The 23708-nt window shown below is 46.3% G+C and overlaps 1 protein-coding gene across 6 annotated transcripts in view; it reads left to right on the top strand.

Annotated features, from left to right (window-relative positions):
- The window catches only part of TBC1D1 (TBC1 domain family member 1), a 225515-nt gene that overhangs the window by 138131 nt on the left and 63676 nt on the right, over window positions 1-23708 (top strand). For 3 of the 6 annotated variants that reach the window (XM_047855656.1, XM_047855659.1, XM_047855660.1), the window contains 3 exons: window positions 1593-1754; window positions 2590-2709; window positions 3655-3794. In XM_047855656.1, coding sequence (XP_047711612.1) covers window positions 1593-1754; window positions 2590-2709; window positions 3655-3794 — 422 coding nt within the window. Of the gene's footprint in view, window positions 1-1592; window positions 1755-2589; window positions 2710-3654; window positions 3795-3888; window positions 4152-23708 lie in introns of those variants that run through there. The other 3 variants (XM_047855657.1, XM_047855658.1, XM_047855661.1) reach the window with 3 other exon arrangements.

Genomic DNA, 23708 nt, shown 5'->3' with positions numbered 1-23708 from the left:
TGGAAAACGGCCAAGGGGCGAGCAGGTGAGTCCACTCATTTGTAAACCTGGAACATTTCTGTGGTGGGAGGGAGAGGCAGCGTTTAGTTCCCAGCAGAGCGCGAGAGGCGGTGTGGATGCCTCTGCAGACACACGGTGTTGGGTTCTGGGTGTCGCTCTGTCCCGACCGGGCAGGCCTTGTGACCTGGGCAAATTCGCTTAGCTGCTGTGGGTGACAAAATTGGAACAGAGGCTTTCTGAAATCTTCCATGGGAGAGTTCTAGATTTTGCTAACCAGATTTACTAATTTCAATAATTTGGCTGTCATGAGTGTTTCGAATTTCCTGGTGATAGAGATGGGTAAGCAATGTGGTAGTAGAAATTCTCCTGGTTCCTTCTGGTGTCCCTTGGCAATTAATTTGACCCTGTAACTGTCAGAGACCATAGACGGTCATAGAGTTTAAAAATCTTTAAAAAACTAAAAATCTTTAAAAATCCTTCACTTCATAATACATGTAAGGGCCACACCTACATGTAGTTGCTGCCCTCCCTGGACTGACGTGTGTCCGTGAGGGTCATGCACGGGTAATGCAGAGTCAGAGTCTGTACAGAGGTGTTTGAAATGTTATGAGTACAGAAATGAAACAGTATTTGAAGGACGTAGCAGAGTCTCTCGGCTTTTTTCCAGTCGGCCATTGAGAATAGTTATGATGGTTTTTGAGAACTTGGCTGCATATATGACCCCAAAGCAGGAGGCACAGCAGAAGGTAGTATTTAACATAAGACATTTTAGAGACAAGCATAGTTGGAGGGTGTATGGGGTTCTTGTCATCTTCTTAAAACCCTGTATACCCATCCATTACTTCTGCCCCCTGCTGCCTTCCCAGCCCTCTTTCTGGCATTTTCAGTGATCATGGAAACATCCTTGTCCAGAGATTCCTAGTTCTCTTGCTAAGCCTGCAGTTTTCACACGAGCCGAGGTGGTAGGAAATGTGTGTCCCTGACAGTACATTTCCCTGCTCCCCCAAGAATGCAGCCTCCTGATGCGTCTTGCTGGCCAGAGGTGAGGAGACGATGGAGAAGTGCCCGCCTCCCCCCGCCCCCCCACAGCAGACCCATTTTGCTTTCTACTCCCTTGTGAACTCTTCCCTCATTTACACACGAGAAATGAGACATTGAACTCAAGGCCAGTTATTGTTCATTTTAAAGAGAAATGTATTTTAAAAACTCTGGAGTTTGTTTTGCTTTCCTTTGCTTTTGGTTTAAATAAAAAACAAACAAAAAAAATTGCTGTCAGTTCCTCAAAAGGGAACAGAGGAAAAAGTACTGTTGGGTGCGCACATTTGTGAGGAATGGTCAAGAATGCTCCTTTTTTTTTTTTTTTTTTTTTAAACTGAGAACTACCTTTGCCAACGAGACCGTGGACTCAGAAGAGAAGTGAAGAGCAGCCCTCTGGCTCCGTGACAGCTGGTGTTTACATATGGGGACACCGGCAGCCTAGCCCGTTCTTGCCTGATTCCTCTGTGTCTGCCCGTCTGCCCCCTCCTCCCCCCCCACCGGTGTCCCCTCCTCTTCCCGCTAATCGCCCTGCTTTCTCTCTAATTGCTATTTAGTGTGAATCATCCACCTGTTGGCGAGTCTAAAAGTTGCTCAGGTCAGTCTTCAGCTCCTGCTCCTTCACCTCGTCTTAACCCCTCTGCCTCCTCGCCAAATTTTTTTAAGTACCTAAAGCATAGCTCGAGCGGAGAACAAAGTGGGAATGCTGTGCCAAAGAGGTGAGCACACTCACACGGCAAGTTCAGTGTGGTTTGTCTTCCTGGGAGGTTCACACAGAGAGAATGAGCTGCATGGCATGCGGGAGAGAACCCGGGGCCACTGCATCTGCGTGTGTGTGTGTGTGTGTGTGTGTGTGTGTGTGCGCACGCGCGCACGCGTGCTGGTCTGTTTTTGATTTTATTTTCAGTCTGTCATCCGAACTGACTTAATTTACCATGGATTACTTAATTTACCATGGATTAGTTACTATTGCCAGGTCTTGATGTCAAGCCATTTCTTATATACTTATTTTCACCTACCCCTGCCCTGCTGTACACACATAGACACACACACACATACACACACACACACAATCAGCACCCGCATTTGATCGTATGTACTGGGGTTTGTGCCAAATCAGAAACTTCATCATTAAATTAGGAAAGTTATTTTTTTCCAGTTGAAAGGAAAAGTCATTTTGGGAGATGGACTGATTTTTTACGTTTTATTGTATTCTGGTAAGAATGCTTAACATGAGATGCTCTTAGTGCATTTTTAGAGTGCACAGCCCAGCATTGCTAACCACAGGCACTGTGTCATACAGCAGGTCTCTAGAGCTTATCCACGCGCATGGCTGAATGGACTGATGTTCTCAAAGGCACTCGTAGATTCCACTCATTTAAATAGAATTTTATTGACTGAATACAAAAGTTAAATCTCATTGTAAACTTAAATTTCTTACCTGATTTAATTTTCTTAGCGTGAGAACTGAAGTGTTTATTTTGAAGCTTATATTTTATACTTTTTGTGTTTGTATCTCTTTATCCTAAACTCTCTTCGCAACCAAACTCTCAGCATCTCCTACCGTAATGCCCTGCGGAAAAAACTTCGTTCTTCTTCCTCTGTGCCAAACTTTCTAAAATTTCTGGCTCCTGTAGATGAAAATAACACCTCTGATTTTATGAGCACAAAAAGGTAGGGTTTAATTTAGATATATCAAGCCTGGGTACAAGTGTTGAACTATTGATATACAGGGATTTTTCAGCTGTTTTTTTTGACACTTAAATCATTTTAGCTAAAGGATTGTTATCTTCTTTCTTATGCTTTCTTACCGAATGTCACTTGAAAAAAAGTCAACTTGTTCTCCAGTTTTGACTAGGACTAGTTTATTAATGCATTGTTTTCGGAAGGCTCAAGAAAGTCTCAACCGGTTCTCTCAGTGGTAGCAGTGTTTCTGGATGGTGAGCATATGGCTGCGGCAGATGAGTCAGGATGTCTGATCTGTGAGCTATGGTGACTGCTTAGCTGCAGGTGGAAGTCACCAGGCTCCCCACGGTATCCTGCAAAGGGGAAGAAAATCACTGACTAGACTACAAGTGTTGTGTTGATAAACATACTTTTTTTGTACTTTTAAAAATATGAACATTAAGATTGTTGTCGTTGTCAAGTAACCGTGTAATCGCTGCCTGGATTGGCTTGTGTAATTGAACTTGACTCATGTTTGTGGCCATCTGTGGAGGTACACACCTGTGCCGAGAAAACACTCCCATCCGCAGCCCAGGGGGGAAGGTGGTCCTGGTGCCAGTGCCCCTGTCAGCACTTTCTCTTTTCTCAAGTGGCACCAAGAAAGGAAATGGGAAGCTAATGATCTGTGGAGCGTATTTCTTAATGCCTTTTACAGGGGAAATGAATTAAGGGCATGTAATCTTGCTCTTTTCATGAAATGCATCCTCTGAGAAAGCAGTGCCTTCGGAGCGTTGACCCCCTGTGGGCTTGATTCAACGTCCGTGATTATCTGATTATGTCCTCTTATACGAAGATAATTTATAATGTAGTGTTTTGTTTAAGAACAAAAAGTCAAGCTAAAATACCCGATTATATCTCCCCGTCAGTCATAAAGCCATCATCTTGTGCTTTCAGGGACTTTGACTCCAAAGCTAACCACCTAGGCGATGTCCGCGGGACCCCCGTGAAGACGCGGAGACACTCCTGGCGGCAGCAGATATTCCTCCGAGTGGCGACCCCACAGAAAGCGTGCGATTCTCCCAGCAGATACGAAGGTACCGTACACCCTGGAAACAAACCGGGTGGATGCTGACGTGCGTCACAGCAGTGCGTTCGGTGAAAGGAGAGCTGAAGTGAGATTTCAAGTCAGAATTCTCCCGAGTTTAAAGCTGCCTCGCTAAGAAGCTCAAATGACAAGGCCTGCCGCTGTTTGCAGGGGATCCTCAGGTTCCAGGGAAGCCTGTGAGCGGACCCGGCAGCTTGCGGCACCTTGTGTGGAAAAGGGCGCCTCTGCTGAGCTGCACCGACCGCTCACCTGGGGCACGTGGGGATGTGGAGGGTCTCGGCCCTGTTTTCAGAAGACTCAAGAAAGTCTCAACCGGTTCTCTCAGTGGTAGCAGTGCTTCTGGATGGTGAGCATATGGCTGCGGCAGATGGGTCAGGATGTCTGATCTGTGAGCTGTGGTGACTGCTTAGCTGCAGGTGGAAGTCCTTGATGCCCCACTTGCCTCCTTCCCTTGCCCCCGCGTTCCCTGGCTGCAGTCCGAGTGTCGGTTTAGCACAGCCTGGCTGCAGGGGTGCTCCCCGACCCGGCGCTCCGGTTCCCCTCGGAACCTCCGTGCCTCTTCCGTTGCTGCCCCTCGGTCTGGAGTCGGGGGAAGACCGTCTTGTGCCCTCCCATTCCGCCTGTGTCTCCCAGGCAGAGTGTGCTGGGACTGTCTGTCTCTGGGCCTTCCTATGTTGAGTTACAATGTAAAAAACGAGTTTAAATCCAGTTCTAAACTTAAAGCTTTTTCTCGACCCAGATTTTTCAACAGCAGGTATTTCTTTTCTGTAATGTTCTTTAATCAGAAAGCTTTTGTTTTCTTTAGAAAAGCGAAGCAAAACGGTAGACTTTCAAAGATTACTTGAGTTTCTCAGACCATGTGTAGCACAGATTCATTCTTGTCCCTTGATGTACTTCTGTGCATCTGTTAAGAAGCAGCACAGACTGCCCTGAGAGTTTCCGGAGTACTTTCCACACTGCTGCCCTGGGGGAGGACCCCTGCCCACTCCTCATGCCCCTTGCCCTCTGCCCTCTTTCTTGCTGCTTCCCACTCTTCCTCCTTCCCCTACCCTCACCTCAGAACTCTCCTTAATATGTAATTTAAAAAACACATTCTCTGCTAATTTTTTTTGAAGTTTATTTATTTTGAGAGAGAGAGAGAGAGAGAGAGAAAGAGTGCACATGCAAGTTAGGGAGGAGCAGAGAGAGAAGGGGAGAGAATCCTAGGCCAGCTCTACACTCTCAGCACAGAGCCTGACATGGGGCTCGATATCATGAACCATGAGATCATGACCTGAACTGAAATCAAGAGTCGGACATTTAACCAACTGAGCCACTTAGGCGCCCCTCCTTTGCCAAATTAAACAAGAGCCTGGTTTGGGCTCTGCCAGCTTTGTGGTATAAATCCTATAACTTCACTTACCTTGAGTCATAAAATGGTTAGAGTGAATGTTGGCTTTTCCAGGCTCATGGGATGACAATAAATTATAAGTGCAAAAGTACTTTGGAAACCTAAAGACATACAAATGTGAAGTGATACAGTTATTTTTGTTAACTGTTATTGAGATTGGAGCACTGGTGTTAAGCTTCCTATACTGTTGTTTCCCAGCAGGAGCAAGATTAAAGGAACGCTGGAAAGACTGGCCTTATAAATGCAGTGAGATTTTTTTAAGTCATTAAATGGAATTATTTCAGTGTGTATCGGTTTAGAAGGTTGAAAGGGTTCATTTTCATTTTTGTAGATTGTCTGGTAAAGTCCAACAGCCAGATGGTGTGACCTAGTTCCCTCTATACGTTTCTGAGCCAAAGGGGTCTGCTGGGCTGGTAGCTGTGGAAAACACCAGGCTTGTAAAGTGCGCAGCCTAGGTGGCTGTACTCCTCGTGGGCGCTTTGACCGCTGAGGAAATGCACTGAGCTCTGCAGGCCCCACCCCGGGACTGCTTGCTCTCTGCCTGTGTGAGGAAGTGTGGCGAGTTCCCAGATGGACACTGGTGTCTCCCAGTCGGGGTCTGAGGAACTGGAGTCAGAAGGTTAGTCAGTGCTGGCAAATGTTTGCTTCTCTGGGGGGACCCCAAGGTCAAATGGGCGAGTGGAATGAGCCATGGGCAGCACAGGAGAACATGGGCCTTGTGTGGCCCAGCAGGTAGAAGCACCAGCCTCGCCGTGGGTGTCCAGCTTCTCTTTTTGGAAGCTTCTGTTTTTAATTGGTTAAGCCTGGAGATACTGTACGAAACGGATGTTTCACCCCAAACTGCATTCTTGTTTGTGGCTTTTGCAGTTGACAGGGTTCCTTGATGAATTCTGGGCTAGCCAACACTGTTGGGCAAAAGTTTGTAGTGAATGGATGGGACGATGGATTGTTCCGCCAGAGGCTGGAGCGCTGAGCGGATCCCCCCAGTACCCCGAAGCCTGGGCAGCATGGTCTTCCAGGACCTGAGAACAGGGCTGATGCTCTCGGATGGTATTTTTCATCACCCCCACTGGACACAGTGCTCAGGAGTACCTGAAAGTCCACCTGGCAGGCCGCTGAGGGTCGCTCGCAAATTGCTGGAGAGCAGAGACCTCCCCTGTCAGCATGGGAGGGCCTGGGGTAGCCGTGAAGGTGCACTTAGGGAAGGAATTTAGAGCTCATTGAAGGACGTCTTCCGAGGGCTGGAGCAAAGTGGCCTCACTTAAATCCCAGCTTTTCCCCTTAAGAGCCGTGAACTGGAAGCTGTTGAAACTTCTCCCCTGTGATACAGGATTAATTATGCCTGTTACCACACTGACTGATGTGAGGGAGCATGATGTTTCTACTGACAGTTTTTTAAAATGTTTGTTTATTCTGAGAGAGAGCCAGAGTGCATGAGTATGAGTAGGGGAGGGGTAGAGAGGGAGAGAGAGAATCCCAAGCAGGCTCCATGCTGTCAGCGCAGAGCCCTACGCGGGGCTCAGTCTCACGAACCGTGAGATCATGACCTGAGCTGAGATCAAGAGTTGGATGCTTAACTGACTGAGCCACCCAGGTGCTTTCAGAATTCGTAGACTAGAAAGAAAATCAGTGAAGCGAAGGTTTCCAGTGTAAAGTTCCCTCCTGTGGTGTGGAAGGTCCCTCTGGTACTCTGGGCCCCCTGCTTCTCCTGCCTCAGCCCCTCCACATGGGGGCGCCGTGGGGCCTTCCTGCTGCGTGGAGCCCCTGGGGGAGCTGCCTTGCCGAATGGCAGGGGTTTGGATTTCTCTGAACTGCCAGTGTGAGCGGGATGGCCTTGCCTCACTCTTCCCCTGCCTCAATCGAGAGGCCCACCCACCACTGAGCTCTCTTCCCCCCAGGTCCTCGCAGCGCCCTGTGAGGGGTTGGGGAGGGCGGGGAAGAAGGGTCAGGGACTGGAGGGAGACCCAGGAGGGGGCGCTGAGCTGTGATTTGTGGCTGAAACAACAGAACAGCAGTAACACCAGCAGTGGGATTTCGAGGTTTCAAAATAGCGCCCCAGTATCGTAGTGGCTGTGCCCTCACGGGGATTGTGGAGACAGGCCTGTGGTGATGTATTTAGTGTATTGAAATGTGCAACAGTAATGGGTTTAAAACTCTTGGTGCTGGGTGGCTGGGAGCGTAGTAAGACCTTGGCAGCCTGCCCTGTTTTAGAACAGTTCTGAATTTTCAGATGAACTTCTTGGGTTGAGCCACATCCTGCTCCCTGTCCTTCCATCCCTGGTCTCTGCAGCCACACGGAACATACTTGTACTTCCTGTTCTTCAGATGGTAGGGGGTCATGGAGACCACCGCTTCCTCTACAGCTCTTCCCCAGCCTCACTGCCCTCATTCCTTGGCGCTCATACGGGTGACTGCTGAGTCCCGTCCAGCCCAAGTCCTGTCCTCTGAGCGCACACTGCCCCTGCTGCGGGGCCCTGCACCCCCCGGGGGCTCCTGCTGGCTCGGCCAGGCCCTCCCCTGCGCCTCCTCCTTCCTTTGAGTGGCCATTCAGTGTTTCCTTAATGTGGCCTCCCCTACAGAATCTGTTTCTGCTTTAAGTAATTGACTCACATTCCTGGCTCTTACTAGATCTTGTCCTTTGGGGCATTAGCTGTTATTTAAAAATTGGGCTGATTTCTCTCGGTGCACTCGAAAGAGGTTTTTTTTAATAAGCTGTTTCCCAAGCACCTTGTACCTGTGAAGTGCTAGAGCACTGGTTTTGGCCAGTCCTTTTGGAAATTTTTTCTTTAATTCTTTTTTTTTTTTTTTTTTAACGTTTTATTTATTTTTTGAGAGAGAGAGAGTGCGTGTGCTCAAGTGGAGGAGGGACAGAGGATCTTAAGCGGGCTCTGTGCTGCTAGGCTGGCGATGGAGCCACTCAGGTCCTCCTTTTGGGATGGTTCTGAAGCTTGATTCTCGTGATGAGTACGTTGTCCAGAGCAATGTGAAGTTGGCGGGCCATGCCCTCTGGGCTTTTAAGTACTGAACACAGCAGAGCCCTGCGTGCCCAGTCCATACTCATCACTGAGTCTTCCCCAGCTATGGAGCGACTGTCCATTTTCCGCCCTCTCCTGCAGGAAGGGTCCTGAGAGGCCCCCACGCAATGCCAGGTGAGCGCCACGATACATTGGCCACCTGGTTGCTCTGATGGAGGCTTCGGCGGGGGCCCCTCATTCTTGCCACCCATGCCCCACCTGAGGACTTTGCATAGCTGTTCCCTCGGTCTGGAATGCTCTTCCCCGATATTCTCATGATTCACTCCCTCCTCTGCTTCAGATCGTTGCTTAACATTAGCTTTTCAACAAGGCCTCTCCTGGCCACTCTGTTTCACACTGCACCTTCCCCTCCTACCACCAGACATTCCTGACCTCCTTATCCTGACTTTCCCGGAGCACTTATCTCCTTGTGGAGTGCTTTGGCAGTCACTTATTCATGATTTCTATCATTGGTTTCTCTAGCCCTTGTGGGTTTGATGACTTTTAAAGGAAGGCAAGTAAATTGCTCAGATTTTTACAAACTTAGTACTTGTTCATTAGTGATTTCTTACCAGCCTCTCCCTTCCTCCTCTATAGGAACTTGTCCTTTATGTTCTTTTTTTAGAATTAAATACTGTATGAATTTTTGGGTTGTACTGTAGGTACTTTATATGAAAGAGGAAGAGAGGAGAGAGAGAATAAAAGCATTTAGGACTCTGAATTGGTATAATAATAATCACTTATGCCGTCATCAATGGCAAGTGCTTTATATGAATTATTTCATTCCCAGTCAACCTTATGAAGGTTGGCATTTTTATTACACCTGTTTCACAGATGAGGGAGCAGATGCTTGGAGTGGCTTAAATCACTTTCCCCAAACCGCAGAGCTAGTGGGAGACAGAGGCAGGACTGGAGCACGTGGGTCTATGCCCCAAAGCTCATGCTGTGAACTGCACACAAGCCTGGCTGCGGTCGGGGATGCACAGCATCACTCCTGGGTATGCCCCCTCTTCAGGAGTGAGCTCCCCTGCAGGCACCTGCCCTGGACATCTATTCTGTCTCTCCACGGGTCTCCCTGTCTGTCCATGGGGCACCCACATGTTTCTGAGTCTTTTCATGTATGGACTCGCCTTTGGTCAGCCGTCTCTTCTTCCATGTCCATATTGGGTCTGGAGTATACAGGGGACGGGGAGAGATTTCTCAGTATATGTCTGTGAATTTTCTTCTCCCAGATAAGGCATCTTCATCCTCTGCCACTGTCTGCTCCCCATCTTTGGGGTACAGCAATGCCACCACTTTCTGCTTGGACCCCTTGTAGCTCTCTGTGTGTTCCCTTGCAGCTGGGACTCCTCCAGCTCCTCAGACACCTTACAGCCCCAAGGTTGCTGCTTTGGATAGACTGTCCCCGCAGACTGTGTGTTGCTAGAGGTGGCTTGTGGCCTCTGTTCCTGCCTTTCCCTGGGGGCTGGACCCGTGGGCAGCCTGGCTGTCTGCAGCAGGTGGCCACTGTGAGCTCATTCCCTGACTTGGGCATGGCGAACATAAAAATGTGTTTGCAGGGAGCCCTGAATGGTGCCTTTTTAAATGTTTCAGATGCTCAGAGTGACCTCCTGTGACTATTTTGTGTTTATATTCTGGCAGTGCAAACTTAAATGGACAGGAAACCTTTTTAGCCTTTTTTTCGAGCTGAAACAGTGAGGCAGATATTTGTACCGTCCTGCCCATTTCATCCCACTTACAAAATACTAATAAAGCACCAGTGACTTACAAACCGTTTGCATAGTGTTAAGGATACAAGGGAAGGAGAAATAGAATTTCCTGTAACTTTGGGGTTCTCATTTTTTAATACATGGGCTAAAACCTGGAGAAGATGGGTGTTAGTGAGGAATGTGGCTCTAACTAACTATAGTGCTAAAAGAGAGGAAACTACAAAGGCAGTGTGACAGAGATGGAGACAGAACTGGACAAATGCTGCCTCCAACAATATCAGCCTGCCATTTACTCAGGGTGTTTCACTGTCTATATACAAAGTATCTGTGAAATAATTAGGTTGCAAGAATCTGAATTTTGTTTTGGAGACCCATCTGGAGTAGGTAGGCAATTTCTATTTAGAAATTTACCCACCCATGTCTAGGAGGACCAGCACAAATGTTCCCAAATCCCAGACTTTTATTTTTGTAATTCTTGTAGGAGTCCTGCCTGACTTTAGCAAAGTCTAGGAGGGATGGTTTCCATTCTGAACTTCAGAGAGGCAGGTCAGGTGTATGAATGCATTGAAGGGAAACCATAAGTGGGGGAACCACCAATTCGTACTTGAAGACTTGGCAAGGCAAATGTTTTTGTAATGAAACAAACACAGGTAGGTCATAAAATAGAATACAGAAAGCCGCCTGGTTGCTTAAATTTAATGCAAAATTCTTCAGTGATGCTTTAAGTTTGTGGTGACCACTTATGGCTACTGCCCTAGAAACCCCAGGAAAGCACGTGCTCTCTCCTCCGTGTTCTGAGTTCTTTGGTTGAGGAGTTGGTGAGATGCTGAGCTTATAAAAGGTCCCCACTTGGTAGACTATAAACTCCACAGATGTGGTATCACGGGGATGCTGTCAAATCTGCCACAGGGCAAAGCTGCTGAGGGTTGCGAGTGTTTCGGGCTGAATTTGTCGGGCACGGCTGAGCGCAGACATAATTGTTCTGAGGGGGTGGTGGTGCTGAGGTCTGGATGGCAGCCTTCTTATTTTTAGAGCCTTCCCACGGGTGATCCCACCACGGGCCTGAACTGAAGATAAAGCGGGGGAGCTACTCTCATCCCCGCAAAGTCATGAATGAACCTGTATATTGAATGGCTTCCTCTGGACATGGTCTCGAATGTTCATGTGCTTAGGATCCTCTGAGGTGTTTGTACAGAGACAGGTTCTGGTCCTGGGGGTCCATATGGATCCGGAGGGTCTCCCTTCCTAACAGGCTCCCCAGTGATGCTGATGGTGCTGGTCCACTCTGGGTAGCGAGGGCTTAGAACGAGCAACCACGGGAAATCCAGCCCAAACCTTCTAGACCTAGAATGGGGGCTCCCGTGCCTCTTCTTGCTATTGTGCGTCACTGACGCTGCCCTAAGGAGTCACCCACGAGTCTCAGACCTCCAGGAAATCTGGGTCACCAGTGACATTTTTTGAGGAGGTTTGTGTTGCCTGGAGAAGAAACGAGTTTGTGTGGGAAAAATGCAGTGGTAAACACGTGCTAAAAGGGGTAAGACAAATTTGATATGTGCCAAATGAAACCAAGCATATGGCTCTCTGCCTCTTTCCTGCCACCTCAGTTTCCAGGGATGCTTTGTGTCTTGGGTGGCCCCCAGGGCACAGAGACCGTGCAGGTGTTTTCTTAGCAGTGGGCTCTGACCTAATTGTCAGGCCTGCAAAAAATCCAGAAAGTCAACTTCCGACCAGGTACTTGGTAGTAGAAACACTGCGTGGTTTTGCCTCATTGTGTATCATAGAAGAGATAATTTTTTCGTGTTAAAGAAATAGTTTTTTAGGTAACTCTCAACTCTGGAAAGAGGAAAAATCGTCTGAATTACCTCTGTGTGCAAAGGAACAATTTTGGTGTTAGTCTGATACCTTTCGTTGAAGCGTTTCAGATTACATTGTGTGTTGACAGACTTGACCACCAGTAGAAGCCATCAGGCTTTGCATGCCTTGTTTAAAAGAGAAAATAGGAAAACCCATCTAATCTAGATAAGATTTATTGATTGGAAACCCATAAATAGTCCAGTGAAACTACTGTTCAAAGAGTTTTGTGTTTGACTGTAGCTGTGTCTAGTTTATGATAAGCTTAAGTCTGTTGGGTTAGATGTAAACAGTAATGGCAAGACTAAGGAATATAATCTAAATCTTTATAATGATTACTTTATGTCATGAAAATATAGAAACTATTGTATAACTATGATTTGTTTGTGTTGTACATTGCCAAATTTTCAAGAATTTATATACCATTAGTAAATTTTAATGGATCGTGTAAGCGGAACGACTACAGGTAAAACTTTACTGAAAATATGAGCATCATAGTGACATCTGTATGACCTTTTGTTACGATCCCTGGTTCTTAGCTTTCACTGTGTGCACCAAAGTCACTTGGAGAGATTTTAAAATATGGGTTGCACCTGCCCCTCTGCATTCTGCCTCACCTCACGAGTCAGTTGCGTATGGAGCCTGGACATGAATTCTTAAAAACAAAAAAACAAAACAAAACAAAAAACCCCAAAACTCCCCACAAAGGATTTTGATTGCTGTCCCAGTTATTACTGGTCTAGACTTCAGAGGGTGACTTGAGGTGCTGTCACCACTTGGTGGCAGTGTTGTTCCCTGTGTCTTTATGGTCCTACATTCTTTCCAAGCTCAAAAATCCCTTTTCTTCCCTGTGATTTTGTTTTTGGTCTTGTTTTTGTTACAGTACGTATCTTCCTTGCTCATTTACAGCTTATTTGAATGGAGAGCCACCTTCTGAAATTGAGATGCTTTTCTTTTTCTACAGAGTTTTAGGGCGTGGGTAAAATAAGAAAGAAAAAAAATAGTATCTGATTTCCAGAGTCCCATGGTTCTTTAAAATAGTTACTAATTTACTCTCCATATAACTTTGCTTTTCTGTAGTGAATAAAGACCAGGTTCAAGATTAAATATTGTAAGCCAGAAATCTGATTGTTCATGGATTCCTGTAGTTGGAAGCTACTAGAATTTTTCCCCTTTATTGTGCTTCTTGGCATGTCATTACTGACGTTGGGAAGCCATAGTGAATGGCAAGATTTTGCCTTAGTTTGCTGTTTTTGTGCGTGATAACAATTGCAAGTTAGCTCTAACAGAGCTTTTCCTAATTAACCATTGGTGTTTAAACAGTCGGTCCTTAACACTTGGTGCAAAGCCTAGAGCTAAGGTTGATGAGACAAACATACCATCTCAGCCTCTGCTGCTTGGTAGGAAGGCTGTGGTACGCAGAGGGCCAAGGGCCTGGGCACTGGAGGCCCTGGGGTCTGAAGGCCTGGCTCTGAGTCCCTGCTTCCAGCACCCTAGCTGGCAGAGATTCCCCCCTCAGGGCTAATCTTACTCCAGAGCCTGTGCCTGTGTGCCTGCAGGATTGAAGTCCAAAGTGGAAGATCTTGATTTGTCACCTTTCAGTCTTCATCTGTAGGTGTTAGGGAGCCATTGAAGTTTATAGAGCAAGGGAATGGTAAGAAGTTTGAAAATACTTCCAGGGGAGTAAAATCTGTAGACCTATCTGAACATGAAACAGCCTCGAAATCAGGGCAGGACTAGGGTGAGGCAAGCAGGTGAGCTGCGTGCAAAATTCAAGGAGGCACTCACTGTCACGGTCCCGCAGGTACAGGCCCTGCACCTACACAGTCCTAAGAATGAGCATCTCCTTGAATCTTGCACCTGAGGTGCCTGCCTCCCTCATAATCCTCTTGGCCCTTCTCACGGTTATGCGGTTTACCCTACGGCCTGTTCGTGTGACCTGGACAGCTCTCCCAGGCAGGTTAGCTTAGCCCTGCGGACGCATTTGGCAGGAAGGGTTTGCTTTGTCTAAAAAACAGCTTTATTGCACTATAATTCACATACTGTACAATTCACCCATTTAAAGTGTACAATTCATCGTTTTTATCCCTACACTCGTGGAGTTGTACAACCATTAGCACCATCTAATTTTAAAACGTTTTAGTCCGCCCAGAAGGAAGCCCATGGCTGCCACTTCCATGCGTCCCACGCCTCCTTCAAACCTGAGACAACTGCTCATCTGTTTTCTGTGTCTCTAGACTGCCTGTTGGGAACGTGTCATAGATGTGGAATCACATGCTCCGTGGTCCTTTGTGGCTTTCTTCACTTAGCGTGTTCTCAAGGTTCATCGTGTTGTAGTACATATTAGTGCTTCGTTCCTTTTCATGGTCTGTTAATATTCCCTTGTATGGATGCGCCACATTACCAGCTGTGGGGGGTGTTTGGGTTCTTCCCTCCTGTTGGCTGTTAGCAACAGTGCTGCTGTGAACATTCAGGGTTGTGTTTTTGTGTGGATGCATGGTAAGGGTTTTTATGGATGAGCTGGTGTGAACCCGTCCTCCTCTGGGAGGGGCTTTGAGTTGTCACCTGTGATTCTGACCGTTAGGATTGTTAGGCCAGTGGGGGCCAGTGGGGGCCAGTGGGATTTGATGCCCCAGGAGCAGGCTTCTCTCCTGGCTGGCCTTGTTAACCTTTCTTCTGCTTCAGGCTGAGTGAGAGGGTGCGGGGGACTCTGGTGTTGCGCCCAGCAGCACCTGGAAAGGTGAGGGATCAGGGGAGCCTCTATCATCCCCTCCCAGGAGCCATCAGAGAGCCACAGGTTAGTGGTATTGACCCAAGACTACATTTCCTTTAGCTGTTCTCAAAACGAACGTGCTCAAGACCCCCTTGGAGGACTCAACACACATTACTGTTGCTCAGGTCTAACGCTTCTGGTTCTGGAGATGTAGTTCTTGGGGGAGCCTGAGAATTTGCGTTTTTTACGGGTTCCCAGGTGATGCCGATGCTGTGGGTTTAGTGACCACACTTGGAAGCCCTCCGAATCTCACAGTGTAGCGGTTGATAGGCAGGGTTTCATCCTATTCTGATTTAAACTCCAACCAAAAAAGCCCTCAGTGGTTCTTAGTAAAATGAAGAGAAGATTGAGAATTAGAAATGTGTTCAATGGCAGATTATGAAACAGCCAACAGATCCTTTTTTTTTTTTTGCTATAAAGGTAATCAAATATTAATACTAGCCATTATAATTCTCCTTATCGTGTATTAAACACGTGGTGTTTGCATTCTTACGCAGCTGGGTGGTAATTCTCACAGTGACTGTGCTGTAGGTGGCACTGCCCGCTACCTGGGAGGTGAGGCTGGAAATGCTGGGCAATATGGCCACAGCGCCCACGGCACTTGGTTCACACAGCTACAAAGCAAGCCATGTTGGTTCTAAATCCAGGCTCTTAAACTCAGTGATGAACCGTTGCGTTTTAGGAATATTTGCTTAAATCTGTGTGTGTGATAGGTGAAAGCAATTCTTAGTCTGGAAGGACTCTAAAATTCACCGTTAGCCCCTAATAAAGCACCCAGTTTAGGCATTATTGTATCATATTTTTCAAAAACAGAATTAGAATCTTCCTGGTTGAATAGTTTCTGTTAATCTCACTTATTTAAATGAAGGGACGTGTATCTCCTAGAGGTGGCAAAGCCGTACGTCCCCACTGGACATGAGCTGGCTGCTCCAGAATTACAGCTGTTGGCACACTTGGTGAGTTCTTGATTTTGTAAAATCTGGAAATAAAGCCAAAGGACGCATTAAAATACTTTCTAAATGGATTTTTTTCCTCAAGTAAATTTGTTTTATGACTTTCGTATGAATGAAAATGTTTGCGGAATGGATACTGACAAGATTTTAAACCTCACTTATTGATCTAGAAATGCTACATTATGGTCTTCTATAATTCTGAAAATAATTTGTAGTACTAAACTGTGCATTTTGTACTTGAAAGAGCATAGGTTTTTCACAGGAAGTTGAAGTATTATGGTTCATTTCCTGACCAGGTGTGTTAGCTTGAGAACTTTCGACTAAGGACAGTTCTGGTGATGAGAGATTGTAGTCTTACCTCAGTGGGTTTGGGTTTTAGATTTTTTTTTGTTTTTTTTGTTTTTGTTTTTTTTGTTTTTTTTTTTTGTTTGTTTTTTGCAGCGTCACCTTTCCCCAAACAGTTACTGAGGGGAAGTTTTCTTTTTCTTCCTGGCCCTGGCCTTGTGCTGGGGGGCTGGGGCTGGGGCGGGTCATGGAGGCAATCGACTTGTTCAGCCTTGCAAGGCTTCAGACTGAGGAACTTAGGGGTCGGAAGTGGGAGTACCTGCCTTAACAAAGTGGTCTTTCTTCCTATTACTGTTTGCAAAACGTGTTCATCATTCTCCCCTAGAGAAATCTGTACGTATTGCATTCTGGAACTTTTCTTCCACTATTCCCAACACTGCAATGTGTCATATCAGGTGTATGTCCCAGTGCAGAACCGGGTGCGTACAGTTAGACCAGAGGTTTTACTGGCTCGTAGTAAAGTCACTGGGCTGCCATTCATTTGTTGGGGGTTCCTCCTCATCTCCTACTGCCTGATTTCTCTGCCCTGCCAGTTGCACATTTTTTTTAGCTCCTCACTTCTCGGTGCCATTTATTGTCATTTAGGGACTGTCTGACCGAATGTATTAGAAGTCTTGCTACTCTGGCATAACTGAGGAGGCACTGATTTTTTTCACACACACATACACACAAAAGCAGTGTGGGTAATGTTAGAACAAGGCTAGTTCACTGGCTCCATGATCTTACCAGTGATCTGGGATCCTTCCTGTTTCATCCTCCTGCATGGCTCATGGTCACAAGATGGCTGCCCCACCTTCAGCTTCCCCTGTGTTTCCAAGCTGAGTGAAGAGGGAACCAACAAGGAGGAAAAAGGTGATCCCTCTATATCAAGAGAGCAAGGCTGTTGCAGAAATCCCAAGTAGAGCCCCACTTGGTCTCATTATCTGAACTGTGTCAGGGGCCACTCATCACCACAAGGGAGGCTGGGAGACGTTGAATTATGCCTGAGCATGTTGCTACCTTATGCAATATCCCCTGTTGTAAGGACGAAGGGGAGAATGGGTATGGGGTGGGGAGCCAGGGCGACTGTGGCACTGCCCGTGCACAGTGCTTCACTGCTCACTCATGTGCTGTGCTTCTTGCAGCCATGATTTCTCATGGATGGTGTCCTTCGCCCAGAATGCTCCTCTCACTCTCTTGTCCCCTCTGCACCCAACATACTGCACATCAGCACTGATAGACTCTCCAGCTCCTTCCAGGCCACTTCAGTGTCCCTGTCTCTTCCTCTTTCTCTTGGACATAATCAGCCTCTCCTTCTCTGATGCTTGTCCCTGCTGGAGAGCTACTTTGTGTTCGGGTTATCTATCTGGACCTCTAGATCTGTGCTGGTAATTGCCACTAGCCACATAAAGCTGGTTAACCTTAAATGTTGACTAATTGCCCTTAAATACGGTACAAAATTTAGTTCCTCACTCTAGCCCCACTTCAAGTGCTCTAGAGCCACATGTGGCCAGTGGCTGGCTTTAGGACATTTCCCTCCGTCAAATTCTCTTGGCCTGCACTTGACTGCTCTAGATGATGAGCTCTTTGAGGGCTCATTTTGCCCTGACTCCATCGCTCGGAACCGCAAGTGCAGCGTTGAGGTTGGTGCTTGTGTTGTGTCGTCTCCTAACTGAAATCGTAAACTTTGGGCAGGGGTTATAGACATTCCACAACCAACATGGCTTCTAAAAATATTGTTACTGGATACGTAAGAGGTATTGAGTCCACTGCTTTTAAGGAATCATAAAAGCACATGCGGACTTTGAAAGTCACGTTTCAAATTTCTCATTTAGAGATGAAGAAACAGAGACTCAGAGAAGGAAAGGGACCTCCGTAAGGTCATATGGGCAGTCGGTGGTAAGAGGACTCGACTCTTGGTTGTCATAGCTGCATTCGCTTCTGCAGAAGTCCGTGAAACCAGCCCTGATTATCACCAACCTGCTCTCCCTAATTATGTTCTATTCTTGCCGATCCACCAGCTTCTAGTTTCTTGAGAGAGGAAGTTGTTTGCAGCACTCAGCTGTCCTCAGATGCCCACTGCGTATAGGCGGCGCTCAGGGAATGCTCAGGAAACAGATGAGCCTTAGTCAGTCAATGATGGTTTTGTTGCAAGAAACAGAAAATGAGTCAAGCAAGCTTAATCAGAAGGAGGCTTTTAGAAATCAAAATAAGGGCAAGCGCTGGAAACTAGAAGTTGTAAGGAACCAAGGAAGTCTCTCTGGCTCCCTCTCTTTGGGGCCATGTAATTTTCCTTCTTTCGTCTGGTTTCCTCTTTATTCTACACACCAGCTTTCCCAGCTGGCTCGTCACTCTGTAGGGTCACACCAGCCTCCACGTCTGTATGACATCTTAGCTCCAGAGGCATCCAGTCACCTAACTGCCAATCTGCTTTACCCCCAGACCTTTGGGAGCTGATTGGCCCAACTCACGGAGGCTCCTCCAAGGAGGGATGGGAGAGAGGCGTGGTGCCAGCATGGCAGAGGGGACCTACTCAAGTTTGTATCCAGCCGTGAGGAAGAGGGTGGGGCCTGCGCTGGGACGGGAGGCATAGCCTGCAGCTACCACAAATCCGTGTATTCTTGTTAACTATGTTGTTTACCAACCAAAGGGAGAACCATGAAACCGACTGGAGCTCACTAGCTTTTTTACAGTTGATGGCTGGCTGTCTGGAAGTAGGTGAAATTGCGTCTGGCAGGTATATTTCTTATTACTAGAAGCACTTGGAAAGAAGTTGGTGACCTTCTGTCAAAAATTCCTCTGCGGAGGTTGCCTGGGTGGCTCAGTAGGTTAAGTGTCCTTGGATTTCAGCTCAGGTCATGATCTTGTGGTCGCGAGATCAAGCCTCTCATTGGGCTCCTCGCTGGCAGTGCAGAGCCTGCTTCAGATTCTCTTTCTCTCTCCCTCCCCCACCCCCCTAAAAAAGAAATACACATTAGAAAAAAAAGTTTGAAATATATTTAGTCTCATAGAGGGTTATAATGGAAACACATTCCTGTCACAAATCATGATAGTAACAAGTGTTCAGATTCATTGGAAATGGGCCTGGTTATAAAATCATTTCTCTCTCGTGGACTTGAACTACAGATGCTCATTTGGTGATTTTTTTTTTCCCTTTCCTTTTTCTTCTATGGAATTATTAAACTTGGCATAACTAGTAATAAAATGACAGCCTTAATTTGGAGAAATCTAGCCTAAAAGTTAGAGATACAGCCCTTCTTTTTTTTTAAATGTTTATTTATTTTTTTTAGAGAGAGACAGAGTGAGAGAGAGAGCAAGAGTGAGCAAGTGAGCGGGGGAGGGGCAGAGAGAGAGGGAGACAGAATCCAAAGCAGGCTCCAGGCTCTGAGCTGTCGACACAGAGTCCAGTGTGGGGCTCAAACCTATGAACTGTCAGATTGTGACCTGAGCTTAACTGACTGAGCCACCCAGGCGCCTCATAACCCATCTTTGAGAGGTGTTCTTGTTGCCCTCCAGCCACCGTCATCTTTGGTGTCTCAGATGCCTTTGCCTCCTGAGGGCCACTCGCTACCTGCTCGCCGTCCCAAGAGAGTTGCACAATTGTCTCAAAGCACTTTGATGCGTAATGATCTTTGAGATTCCAAATTTCTCTGGTTCCAGCAGAAATAAAATTGCGATACGTTATGCTTATTGTTTCAGAGAATGGTTTGAACATTAATTAAAAAATAAATGAAAGTTAAGAAAGTTAAAAGCCCATGGAACCTTTTTCTCTGTAGCTTCAAAGATCCTACATTTTGTCTTCGTGGATTGCTCTGGCTGTACAACTAAAAACCTTTTTTCTTTGAATTGTAATTGATAGATTAGTCCAAGTCAGTATGTTCTGTTTCTAAATGAACATAGTTTGTTAAAGTTTAAACTCCGGTTGAAGTCATTCTAAGGTTCCTGACAGTATGTTTTATTGTTTCTGAAGAAGTCACATCAGTGATAATAGAAAAAGCAAACATATCATGGTGTCTTTTTTTAAATTTCATCTTATTTTTACTTTTATTTATTTATTTTTTAATATTTTAGTTAACATACAGTGCACTGTTGGTTTTAGGAGAATTCAGTGATTCATCATGTAATGTGCAACACCCAGTGCTCATCACTAGTGCCCTCCTTAATCCTTAATCACCCATCTAGCCCATCCTCCTGCCCACTTCCCTCCAGCAACTCTCAGTTTGTTCTCTGTTGTTAAGAGTCTCTTGTGGTTTGTTTCCCTTTCTTCACTCCACCCCCCCTCCCAACCTGGAAATAAGGGGGGGGGGGCGGGGGGAAGCCCGATCCCAAAAAGAAAAGGAAAGGGAAAGAACAAGATCCATTTGGTGAATATAATTCGGTGTCTGTATGCATTACAAAGTGATCACTGCCAAAAGTTTGGTTACCATCCGTCACCATACAGTTGCCCCCTTTGCCCATTTTGCCCACCCCAGCCTCCTTCCCTTCTGATAACCATCACTCTGGAAGTCTGGTTTAGTTGGTTGGTTGGTTGGTTGGTTTTAGATTCCATATGAGTGAAGTCATTCTGTTTCTCTTCTTCTGACTTATTTCACTTAACATAGTACCCTCAGGGTTCATCCATGTTGTCAGAAATGGCAAGATTTCATTCTTTTTTATGGCTGAGTAGTATTCCACTGTGTGCATGTACCACCTACTCCATATTCCTTCATCTGTCAGTGGACACTTAGGTTGTTTCCTTTTCATGGCTATTGTAAATAATGCTACTATGAACATAGGAGCACATCTCTTTTCAAATGAGTGTTTTTGTATTCTTTAGATAAGTACCTAGAAGTGGAAGAGCTGGACCGTAGGGTAGTTCTATTTTTAACTTTTTGAAGAACCTCCATACAATTTTTCCATAGTGGCCGCACCAGCTTATATTCCCACCAACAGTGTTCTGAGGGATCCCTTTCCTCCACACCTTCATCAGTACTTTTTATTTTTTGTCTTCTTAAGAACCCTTCTAACTTCTGTGAGGTGATAGCTCATTGTGACCATTTACATTTCCATGGTGATTAGTGACGTTGAGCATCTTTGCATGTCCCCCTTGGCCATGTGTATGTCATCTTTAGAAAATTGTCTTTTTAGATCCTCTGCCTATTTTTAAAAAAATTTTTTAATGTTTATTATTTTTGAGAGAGAGAGAGACAGAGAACAAGCAGGGGAGAGACAGAGAGAGAGGGAGACACAGAATTAGAAGCAGGCTCCAGGCTCTGAACTGTCAGCACAGAGCCCAATGTGGGGCTCAAACTCACAGACTGGGAAATGGTGACCTGAGCTGAATAAAGTCGGCCACTTAACTGACTGAGCCACCCAGGCGCCCTTCTGCCTATTTTTTAATTGGATTGTGTTCTGTTGTTAGGTTGTATGAGTTTTTTCTGTATTTTGAGTGTTAACACCTTGTTGGATATGTGATTTGCGAATATCTTCTCTGGTTCAGTAGGTTGCCTCTTCGTTTTGATAACAGTTTCCTTCACGGTACAGAAGCTTTTTAGTTTGATGCCATCCCATTTGTTTGTTTTTGCTTTTGTTTGCCTCTTCTTTGGAGTCAGAGCCGGAAAAATATCGCCAAGACCAATGTCAAGGAGCTTACTGCCTAAGTTTTCTTCTGAGAATCTTATGGTTTCAAGTCTTACATTCAAGTCTTTAATCCATTCAAGTTAATTTTTGTATATGGTGTAAGAAAGCGGTCTACTTTCATCCTTTAAAAAAAAATTTTTTTTTAATGTTTATTTATTATTGAGAGATAGAGCGAGACAGAGCATGAGCATGGGAGGGGCAGAGAGAGGAGGAGACACAGAATTCGAAGGAGGCTTCAGGCTCTGAGCTGCCAGCACAGAGCCCAACGCAGGGCTCAAACCCACCAACTGCGAGATCATGACCTGAGCCGAAGTCAGACGCCCGACCCACTGAGCCACCCAGTCACCCCTACTTTCATCCTTTTTATTTATTTTTTTTTCAACGTTTATTTATTTATTTTTGGGACAGAGAGAGACAGAGCATGAACGGGGGTGGGGCAGAGAGAGAGGGAGACACAGAATCGGAAACAGGCTCCAGGCTCCGAGCCATCAGCCCAGAGCCTGACGCGGGGCTCGAACTCACGGACCGTGAGGTCGTGACCTGGCTGAAGTCGGACGCTTAACCGACTGCGCCACCCAGGCGCCCCCCATCCTTTTTAAATGTTTGTTTATTTTTGAGACAGAGAGAGAGTGTGTGAGCGAGCACGAGTGGGGAAGAGGCAGAGAAGAGGGAGACAGAGGATCTAAAGCGGGCTCTGTGCTGACAGCAGAGAGCCTGACATGGGGCTCGAACTTCGGAAGTGTGAGATCATGACCTGAGCCGAAGTCAGACACTTAACCACATGAGCCACCCAGGAGCCCCTGGTTTCATCCTTTGCATGTGGCTGTCCAGTTTTACCACCACATGGTGTCTATTTTTAGTGGTATAATGCCCCAGGTCATTGCCCCTGGATGCTTCTCAAAAAAGCCCTGGAGGCTTTTTGCCTTTTCTGGTTGCCCATATTAACATAAACTGGTTCTCCGCCACAGTGCCCGGTTGTCCTGCCCTCAGTGTGTCACAATAACTCCTTTGGTTGTAACCAGTAACCGTTTTACCTGCTGTGGGTCAGAAATGGTTTCATAATCATCCTTTTGCTACTTCATTATTTTGGGGATAGTACAAGTCTGTCTCCGTAGTCTTTGGCACGTCTTGGTTCTTGCCCAAGATGGTGGACTTGGATGGTGGGGTTCAAGGCTTTTTCCCATGTTAAATACCTCTGTTTCATGCTCCTATTATGGTACCCTGAGTCTGTGGAGCTCAGTAAAGTCTCTTGGATATAGTGGACAACTTAGATGATCTGGAGCTTTGCATGTTAGAAAGAAAAGGGATTCTTTACCCAGTGCCTCATTTTACAGATGAGAAGACTGGATCTCAAGGACCATATAACCCACAGGGCCTTCATCTGCATTGTATTTAGGAATACCCAGTGTTGGCCAACCGCAAGGCGGCAGGTGCTTAGGGGCTGTGGAGGTGGGTGGGTCTGGGTGTGGAGTGCCAGCGCTACCCCCCCCCCCCCCCCAACCCTGGGACTTTGGGCCTGCTGCCTTATCTCAGTCTCCTCCTTTGTAACATGGGGTGGGCAGTAACTGTCCCCTTCCATGAGAGGCAGCATTGCATTATGAACGAAAGCTCAGGCCCGAATAAGGCAAAAGTGCATGGCCTTGGAAAACCTCAGACCCAGGGAGAGACACGTGTTTGTATGGCAGAGAGACAGAGCTTGGGAATGTTCTGACTTCATGTTTTGACTTGGAGTGACCTTTGGGAGGATATCCTGGAATGTCAGATCTTCATCTACATCAAGACTCTTTTCCTTGCACACCCACCTTTTCTGAGTTGCCAGAGTTTTAAAAATGGGCCCTTGGAGCTTTTTTCATCGCCTGGTTCCAACCTGTGGTCCTCGGTTTTCTTTGTCATGAGGAGAGAAATAGACTGAAATTCGGTGCTAGTTGATAGCTCCCATTGTAATGAATATTTTTGCAAATGGCTTCGGCTTCTGACTGCTTGAGAGGAAAAGGGTCCTGCAGAGTTGCAGAAAGGCATGATCAACTGGAGAATCAGTGCGCAGCATTTTGGTTAACAGCATGGATTTAAAAAAATATTTAAAAAATTGTAGTTGTAAAAAAAACACATAAGATTTACCATCTTCACCATTTTTAAGGGTATAGCTCAGTAGTGTTAAGTAAATTTACATTTTTGTGCAGTGGTTCTGCAGAACTAAAACTGAAACTCGATACCCATTAAACACTAACTCTTTCATCGCCCCCCCCCCCCCACTTCCCCACCAACCACCA

Source organism: Prionailurus viverrinus, chromosome B1, assembly GCF_022837055.1.
Source record: "Prionailurus viverrinus isolate Anna chromosome B1, UM_Priviv_1.0, whole genome shotgun sequence".
NCBI lineage: Eukaryota > Metazoa > Chordata > Mammalia > Carnivora > Felidae > Prionailurus > Prionailurus viverrinus.
Note: the sequence above shows the minus strand (reverse complement) of the source record. Positions and strands in the feature narration are given on the sequence as shown.